General features: G+C 35.8%; 1 protein-coding gene across 1 annotated transcript; it reads left to right on the top strand.

Annotated features, from left to right (window-relative positions):
- The first annotated feature begins 782 nt into the window (after positions 1 to 782).
- On the top strand, positions 783 to 1,115 carry LOC110577202 (60S ribosomal protein L35a-like). Its single transcript, XM_044919515.1, has one exon. The coding sequence runs from the start codon at positions 783 to 785 to the stop codon at positions 1,113 to 1,115; it is 333 nt and encodes a 110-aa protein (XP_044775450.1).
- The last annotated feature ends 8,099 nt before the right edge of the window (positions 1,116 to 9,214 follow it).

Raw genomic sequence — 9,214 nt, 5'->3', positions numbered from 1 at the left:
ATGATATATATCACAGAAATAGAAAAAAAAATCCTAAAATTTGTATGTAACTACAAAAAACTCCAAATAGACAAAGTAATCCTGAGAAAGAAGAACAAAGCTGGAGGCATCACACTTCCTGCTTTGCAGGAAAGCTTCAAAACTACATGGTACTAGCATAAAAACAGACACATAAATCAATGGAACAGAATAGAGAGAGAGCCAAGAAATAAATCCACACATATACAGTCAACTAATACTTGGCCACAGAGCCAAAAACACTCAATGTAGTCTTTTTTAATGTGTTGGGAAAACTGAATAACCACATGCCAAAGAATAAAACTAGATGCCTAACTTACATCCCTTACAAAAATTAATTTGAAATAGATTAAATACTTAAATGTAAGAACTGTAACTGTAAAGCTATTAGAAAAAAAAAAAAAACCAGGGGAAATGTTCCTTTAAATTTGTTTTTAAAAAAATTTTTTTTTTTTTTTTTTTTTGATATGATACTAAAAGTGTAAGCAACAAAAGCAAAAGTAAACAAGTGTGACTATATCAAGTTAAAAAGCTTCTGCATGGCAAAAGAAACAATCAGCAAAATAAAAGGCAATCTACAGAATGGGAGAAAATATTTAGAAACTGTGTATCAGATAAGGATTTAATATGCAAAATACATAAGGAACTCCTATAACTCCATAGGGAAAAACCAACAATCTAGTTTAAAAATGGGCAAAGGTCTCTTTCTGCCATTGTGGAACCTGTGGAGACCTTCTGGGAACAGGACTCCTAAAATGACAAATATGTCTGGAAAGCTGTGGTCCAAGTCCATTTTTGCTGACTATATGTGGGGTCTCCAGAACCAGAGGGAGCACACAGCTTTTCTTAAAATTGAAAATGTTTATGCTCAAGATGAAACTGAATTCCATTTAGGCAAGAGATGTGCTTATGTGTACAAAGCAAAGAACAACACAGTTACTCCTGGTGGCAAACTGAACAAAACCAGAGTAATCTGGGGAAAAGTAACTCATGCTCATGGAAACAGTGGCGTGGTTTGTGCCAAGTTCCAAAGGAACCTTCCTCCTGAAGCCATTGGCCCTAGAATCCGTGTGATGCTCTACCCCTCAAGGATTTAAACCTACTGAAAAGTAAATAAATAAAAGTGCAGATTTGGAAAAAAAAAAAAGGCAAAGGACTTGAAAAGGCAGTTTTTCCAAAGAAGACATACAATGGCCAATAGGTACATGAAAAGAAAGCTGGACATCACTGATCCTCATGGAAATGCAAATCAAAACCATAATGATATCTCACCTCATACTGGTTAGAATGGCTAAAATCAAAAAGACAAGAGACAACAAGTGTTGGCAAGGCTATGGAGAAAAGGAAATGGTTGTGCACTGTTGGTGGAAATGTAAATAAATATAGCCACCATGGAAAACAGTATGTAGGTTCCTCAAAAAATTAGACATAGAACTACCATTAGATCCAGCACTCCCACTTCTGGATATCCCAAAGGAATGAAAACACTATCTTGAAGAGATATCTGTACTCCCATGTTTATTGTGGCATGATTTTTAATAGCCAAGATGTGGAAACTACCTAAGTATGTATCAATGCATGAATGGATAAAGAAATGTAGTATGTATACATAAACAATGAAATATTATTCAGCCATAAGAAAGAAGGAAATCCTGCTTTTTTTTTTTTTAAAGATTTTGTTTATTTATTTGACAGAGAGAGACACAGCAAGAGAGGGAACACAAGCAGGGGGAGTGGGAGAGGGAGAAGCAGGCTTCCTGTGGAGCAAGGAGCCTGATGTGGGGCTCGATCCCAGGACGCTGGGATCATGACCTGAGCCGAAGGCAGCCGCTTTACCAACTGAGCCACCCAGGCGCCCGGAAATCCCTCTTTTTGAGACAACATGGATGGAGCTTGAGAGCATTTATGCTAGTGGAATAAATCAGACAGAAAGAGGTAAATACTATATATTCTCACTTATATGTGGAATCCAAGAAAGCTGAACCAATAGAAATAGTGTAATGGTGATTGTCAGTGGCTGAAGGGTAGGGAAAATGAGGAGGTATTGGTCAAAGGGTACAGACTCCTATTTATTAGATGTTAAGTCCTGGGGATCTAATGTGTAGCATGGTGATTATAATGAACAATAATACTACATTATATGCTTAGAAGTTTTTAAGAGAGCAGGTCTTAATTTTTTTTTTACCACAAAAAGAAATGGTAATTATATGAAGGGATGGAAGTGTTAACTAACTTCATTGTGATAATCATTTTGCAATATATACATGTATCAAATCATTATACTGTATACCTTAAACTTACATATGACAACAATATCTTAGTAAAGTTGGGAAAAAAAGAGTACATTGGAAAAAAAAACCAAGAAAGATTTATTTTACAAATGCAGTGGTGATTACTATTAATAAATCTATTTGTGTAACATATCACTAATAGCCCAAAGCAAATAAAAGATACAACAGTAATAGAGTAATAATACTAGCTCACATTTTTTGAATCCTATAGTGAGCTATGGTCTAGGTACTGTTTTAAGTGATATCTGTGTATCTATATATATGCACACACATGTACATATACACATGAACACACAGTTTATATAAAAATTTCATGAGGTAGATAATATTTTAGTTTTCATTTTAGATGAGAAAAAGTGAGACACAGAAAAGTTTAGTAACTTGCTTAAATTCACACAGTTACTATGTGCAAGAGTTAAGATGTGAGCCAAAGAAGAACCTGTAATGTTAAGCCACTATGCTAGGTTGCCTCTCAATATATAAAAATAACAATGCTATAAGATTTATAATTTGCTAACATTTATCAGGTGGTTATTATGTGCCAGATACTACTCTAAGCACTTTGAGTTAACTCCTCCTCACTATAGCAATATGATGCAGATATTTTTATTATTATTATTTTTATTTTACAGATTAGTGAGGTAGAGAAGGAAGGGTTAAGTTAACGCCTCAAGATTACTTCTCTACTGCCCTACTAAGTGGTGAGTTAGGATTTGGATCCATGTAATCTGCCTTCAGAGGAGATGCTGTACTGCCTCCAAAACATTTGAACATTCATTCCTGATAATAAACAAAAGAAAACAATGCAAAATCAACCACCAACCAACCAGAAACTATGTTCTTAAACTAAAAGGATGCTTCCTTAAAATTATTTTAAAAAATCTATCTAAAATCCCATTGTATATCATGCTTCATGAAGTTTTAAACACTAAACATATTACCATTAAATTTAGTAACGGGGTATGCTGCATTAAATCAACATGACTTATTTATTTAATTTAAAAAAATATTTAAGAGAGAGAGCAAGTGTGTGTGGGGGGAGGGGCAGAGGGAGATAGAGAGCAAGAGAATCTCAAGGCAACTCCCGCTGAGCATGGAGTCAGATGCTGGGCTCCATCTCATGACCCCTGAGATCATGACCTGAGCTGAAATCAAGAGTTAGACGCTTAACTGACTAAGCCACCCAGGCACCCCTAAATCAACACTATTTAAAAAAAAAAACCTTTTTTGGAGATACAGTATAAAATATATGAAAACCGTTCAATGAAAAAAATGAAACCACACCAATACATAATTGAGATGAAGTCATGAATAGGGAATTCACAAAAATATAATTAAAAGTTGGTGATCTAAAAAGAAGGGCAGTGAAGAAATAAGAAAGTGAAGGTGAGATACTCAGTAAAGGGTGCATTGTCAAACTAGTAAAATAACCTTGCTAGGGAACTCCAGGAGTCAGTGTAGAATCAGCTAGCCTCAGTTAATCTCTGTTACCTCCAGTGACAAAAGGAGCTAGAGTATTTACATACCATCCTCTGTTGCTCAGGACAAGTTAAGGGTTACTCCTTGAAAAGAGAGGATGTTTGTTGATTTTCTGGCACTTCCAGCCAGCGCAGCACACTGAGAGGGTTTCTAGCTCCAGACAAAGACCCAAAGCAGTTGGAAGTCTGGCTTGCATCATAGTGGTGAGGCCTGGGGCTGGGGGATGAGGCTGGGGTATTGACAGTGTGTACTGCAACATCATAACAACACATTTTTGAATACTGATACTGACATCCACACTTTTCAGGAGTTAATATTTTTTTTCTATAAGTAGAATGACAAGAACAGAATCTCATTGTACTACCTATCTGTTCAGGAGAATTTGGAAAAAGCAACTTATCTGGATCTCAACTAAGGAGCTTATTTATTGAAGAAATGAAAAAACCTTGCTATAACCCAGTTCATCTATAAAATATTGGTGCTCAGAAACAAGTGCTAATACAATCATATCTGCTTGTTGGCAAGTCTTCTATTAATAAAAGAGAACATGATTTCTGTTTTAAGATCAGAAGGGACTAGACTTATTTTAATCCTGTGAACCAATCATCTTGCAAACTGTATGAGAAATGATGCTGTCACCTTGCAATATACAAACTATAATTTTCTTCCATTGCATGGGAAGAGAGACTCTGAATTTATCTTCAGTTACAATTGTTATATTCTGACAACCGTATGAAAAGATTAATGAACATTTTCCAGGTCTTATAAGCATTAAAATACCAAAGCTCTTAAAAATTGTTCCAAATGGCTAGATCCTAGCATGGTGTCTGATACATAGTAGATACTTAAAAGATATTTTTTGAGGCTCAGTTACCATTAGTACTAAACTTTCTGGATTAGATTGATCCATTCTTTTATTTATTCTGCAAACATTGAGTATCTACACCACATCAGACACAGTGCTAATTTAGAATTTTACCTAGATGGATCTATATATTATTTGGCAGAGAAAAATAACTTGAGTCTCTTAGTAATGTTATTTATATATTTAACCTTAGAGTTGTTCCCACATACAGAGGAAATCTTTACGCTTAATGCGAATTTTAGAGACTTGTTTGTCTTTCTCAAACTTCCTATATCTGTTTAAGTCTTTCTTTCTCTGCATTGCCATTTCTTATTCTGTTTGACAGCTTCTTTTATAGTAGAACAGCTCACTAAAAACTCCTGAGAACTTTACAGACCATTACATAGAGAAGTAGTCTCCCCAATTCCTGCCTTCTTAGAACATTGCATTTGATTGATAGATCAGTTTGAGGCTAGTGAGTACTGTCATAGTTTCACTTGTTCTTTAGATGTTCTGAAATTGTTGATCAGTAGTAATTTTATGCTTGCCAAGGACTCCTAACCCCACTGCTCTGGAAATCACTAAGTTCTTGTGTTCGCTAATTGTTTTAGGTTTCAGTTTAGTCACCTCCGAAATTTTGTATCTTCTGTGACAGTTTTCTGATTCATAGAAAAGAAGAAAGTGATTCTTTATTCCTGGAGTTGTGAAAATATGATGAGATACAATCGGAAAGAGCTTTGTAGACAATAAGGCATTCTAGGTATGTAAGCTATTATTACTGCTACCACGGTTACTGCCACCACCATAGTCATTTAAGAGTTGATGACCTTGGCTAAGTTACTTTTCTGAGCTTCCATGTCCTCATTTATACAAAGACAGCCTCTGTGTTCAATTCTACCTCAGCATCAGGAGAGATTTTACTGAGGAAGGCATCCTAGAAGAGAATTTTGAAAGATGAGTCATTCTTAGCTTTGGAGAAATGGAAGACAGACATTTCAGGTAAAGTTAGCAGTGTGAGCAAAGCTGAAATAGTCTGGTGATTTGGAACTGCAAACAATTTGGCAGGAGCCTCTCTGCAGTGACTCTTAATGATAAGATTCCACAGGGAGGATCAGGCCAAAGCAAGCAGTTAAGACTGAATTCCTTAGTAATGTGGTGGCCCTGAATGATTTGAAGCAAAAATAAGAATCATAACTACAAGGAGGGTGGACCACGTCATGGGAAAATAGTAGTGAAGGTAAGACCCAACTAATAACAGTATTTATGGTGTACTAAATATGTATTTGACATTGTGTTGAGCATTTTACATGTATTATGTCATTCAATCCTAAGAACAACTATGAAAGTTAGATCTTCATATTACCTCCATTTTACAGTTGAGGAAATAGAAGGTCAAAAAGGTTATACACATAGTAAGTAGCAGAATGTAAGTCTTTCAGACTTCACAATCTACATTCTTAATTGCTGCACTGTACTGCATAATTTTATTTTAAAATTCTTGTTTCCTGAACTTATGTGGAAGCTGTTAAAAACTGTGTTAAAAATTAGATCGTAGGCTCTTTGAGTTGGAGGATATTTTGTCCATTTAACATAATCCTCTGTCCAGTGCAGTGATCCCCTGTGATCCATGCATGCCCTGTGAGTGATGCCCTGTGAATAGTCTTGTTCTACTTCAGCACATGCTCTGTGACAGGAGCTCAGTATAGAAAGAATGTGTCCCTAATAATTGTCCTCATATTGAGCTGAAGCATCTGTTTTTATCTGTTGTCATGGTCTCAGTGAATTGAACTGAAGATCTCTTTTAACTTAAGAATTTTCGGTCAGATCTTTCATTTCTTCAATCAGTATTATTATTATTTTTATTTTTTAGTAAACAAAAGCAAATCCAGATTTCTCCCGTAATCATTGTAGGCTGTTCACTCTCCTTATACATGTTTGTTCAGTTATGAATTGCCAGCCATCTGAGAAAGGCAGTATATGTGACAATTAAGAGTGTCGGCTTTGGAGCCACATAACATTGAGTCAGACAATCCAAGCTTTACCACCTTCTAGCTATGTGACAATCAGTTATTTTTTTTTTCTTCTGTGCTTCTCTGTGCTTCAGTTTCCTCATCTGTAGAACAAATAATAGAGCAATTAGCATGTAATAGATATGTAAACATGCTAGTCAACCAACATTTCCTTCTAATTAATGTGTAATTAGTTCTTCTTTTATAAAGTTTACTAATAAATAGTCATTATGGTAGATTGTTGCAATGATAGTGTACTAATGTTATAAAGTTTTTATAATATGTTGAATTGTTTGCAATGGGAAAGTGGCCTTTAGGATGGAATCCAAAATTCTTTCTATGGTATTCCACACTTACCAATTTAAATTTGACCTTGTTCCCTCTTGACCCTCAATGTTTTCTTGTGCCTCTCTGTCACTGCTCCTATAGTTCCTTGTCTTGTGATGGCTCCTTCCACCATATCTGTTTATACAAATTCTATTATTATAAAGTTCAATTCAATGCTGTATCCCTTCTGAGGTCTTTTTCATTGCTCATATTTATGACCCCCTATGGTGATAATCACTTTCCATTTTGCACATTATTTATTTATTTATTTTTAAATTTTATTTTATTTTGTTATGTTAGTCACCATACAATACATCATTAGTTTTTGATGTGGTGATCCACGCTTCATTGTTTTTGTATAACACCCAGTGCTCCATGCAGTACGTGCCCTCTTTAATACCCATCACCAGGCTAACCCATCCCCCCACCCCCTTCCCTCTAGAACCCTCAGTTTGTTTCTCAGAGTCCATAGTCTCTCATGGTTCACCTCTCTCTCCAATTCCCCCCCCCTTCATTTTTCCCTTCCTTTTCCTAATGTCCTCCATGCTATTCCTTATGTTGCACAAATAAGGGAAACCATATGATAATTGACTTTCTCTGCTTGACTTATTTCACTTAGCATAATCTCCTCCAGTCCCATCCATGTTGATGTAAAAGTTGGGTATTCATCCTTTCTGATGGCTGAGTAATATTCCATTGTATATATGGACCAGATCTTCTTTATCCATTCATCTGTTGAAGGGCATCTCAGCTCTTTCCAGTTTGGCTATTGTGGACATTGCTGCTATGAACTTTGGGGTGCATATGGCCCTTCTTTTCACTACATCTTTGTCTTTTGGGTAAATACCCAGGAGTGCAATTGCTGGGTCATAGGATAGCTCTATTTTTAATTTTTTGAGGAACCGCCACAGTTTTCCAAAGTGGCTGTACCAACTTGCGTTCCCACCAACTGTGTAAGAGGGTTCCCTTTCTCCGCAACCTCTCCAACATTTGTTGTTTCTTGCCTTGTCAATTTTTGCCATTCTAACTGGTGTAAGGTGGTATCTCAATGTGGTTTTGATTTGAATTTCCCTGATGGCTAATGATGATGAACATTTTTTTATGTATCTGCTAGCCATTTGTATGTCTTCTTCAGAGAAGTGTCTGTTCATGTCTTCTGCCCATTTTTTGACTTGATTATTTGTTTTTTGGGTGTGGAGTTTGGGAAGTTCTTTATAGATCTTGGATACCAGCCCTTTATCTGTAGTGTCATTTGCCCATTTTGCACATTAAGTAATAATAATGCAGCTCAGTAAAGACTTCTATAAAGTCCATGGAATGGAATAACTTGAATCAACAACCTCTACCTCCAATTCTACTGCTTCTTAGAACTCATCTCCTACCTTTCCTTTCTTCCTCACTGCTTTCTGACTACTCTGTTTTTTTTTTTTTTCCTCTTCCTTGAATATGCCAAGTATTCTTAAGGCTCAAAGCTTTTTTACTTGTTATTTTACTTGCAGAAGACTTTTCCTTCAGATATCCTTTGACTTGCTCCCTCATTTTATTTGGGGCCTTCACTAAGTGTTACTTGTCAGAGAATACCATCTTCTCTGACCACTCTATCAAAATAGCAGCCCCAGCTTCACTCTCAAATCTTTACTCTGTTTTTTAAAAAAAATATTATAGTCTCATATTATGCCATATATTAATGCATTTGTATTTCTGTTATCTGTCTCACAAATAGAATGTAAGATTCAAGAGGATAAGGATGTTATCTGTTTTGTTTATAGCTAAATTCTTTTTGAGGAGAGCGTGTGATATTTAGTATGTGTTCAATAAAAATTTTCTGAATGAATGAACGATGAATGAATAAATAGAATTGCTTTTGCTAACATAGTTTCCTACCTCCCCACTATCCTGGGAACATTAGAAATAGGATCTCAGTTGGGTTCTCAATTCTTTTATCAGTGCCTTTATTAAAACATAAATTTGGCAAGGGAAACAAAAGCAAAAATGAACTCTTGGGACTTCAGCAAGATAAAAAGCTTCTGGACAACAAAGGAAACAGTCAACAAAACTAAGAGGCAACCCACAGAATGGGAGAAGATATTTGCAAATGACATTACAGGTAAAGGGCTGGTATCCAAGATCTATAAAGAACTTCTCAAACTCAACACCCAAAAAACAAATAGTCCAGTCAAGAAATAGGCAGAAGACATGAACAGACACTTCTCCAAAGAAGACATACAAATGGCTAGCTGATACAT

The sequence above is a fragment of the Neomonachus schauinslandi genome, chromosome 11 (genome assembly GCF_002201575.2).
Source record: "Neomonachus schauinslandi chromosome 11, ASM220157v2, whole genome shotgun sequence".
Classification (NCBI taxonomy): domain Eukaryota; kingdom Metazoa; phylum Chordata; class Mammalia; order Carnivora; family Phocidae; genus Neomonachus; species Neomonachus schauinslandi.
This window is presented reverse-complemented; position numbering and strand designations above follow the sequence as displayed.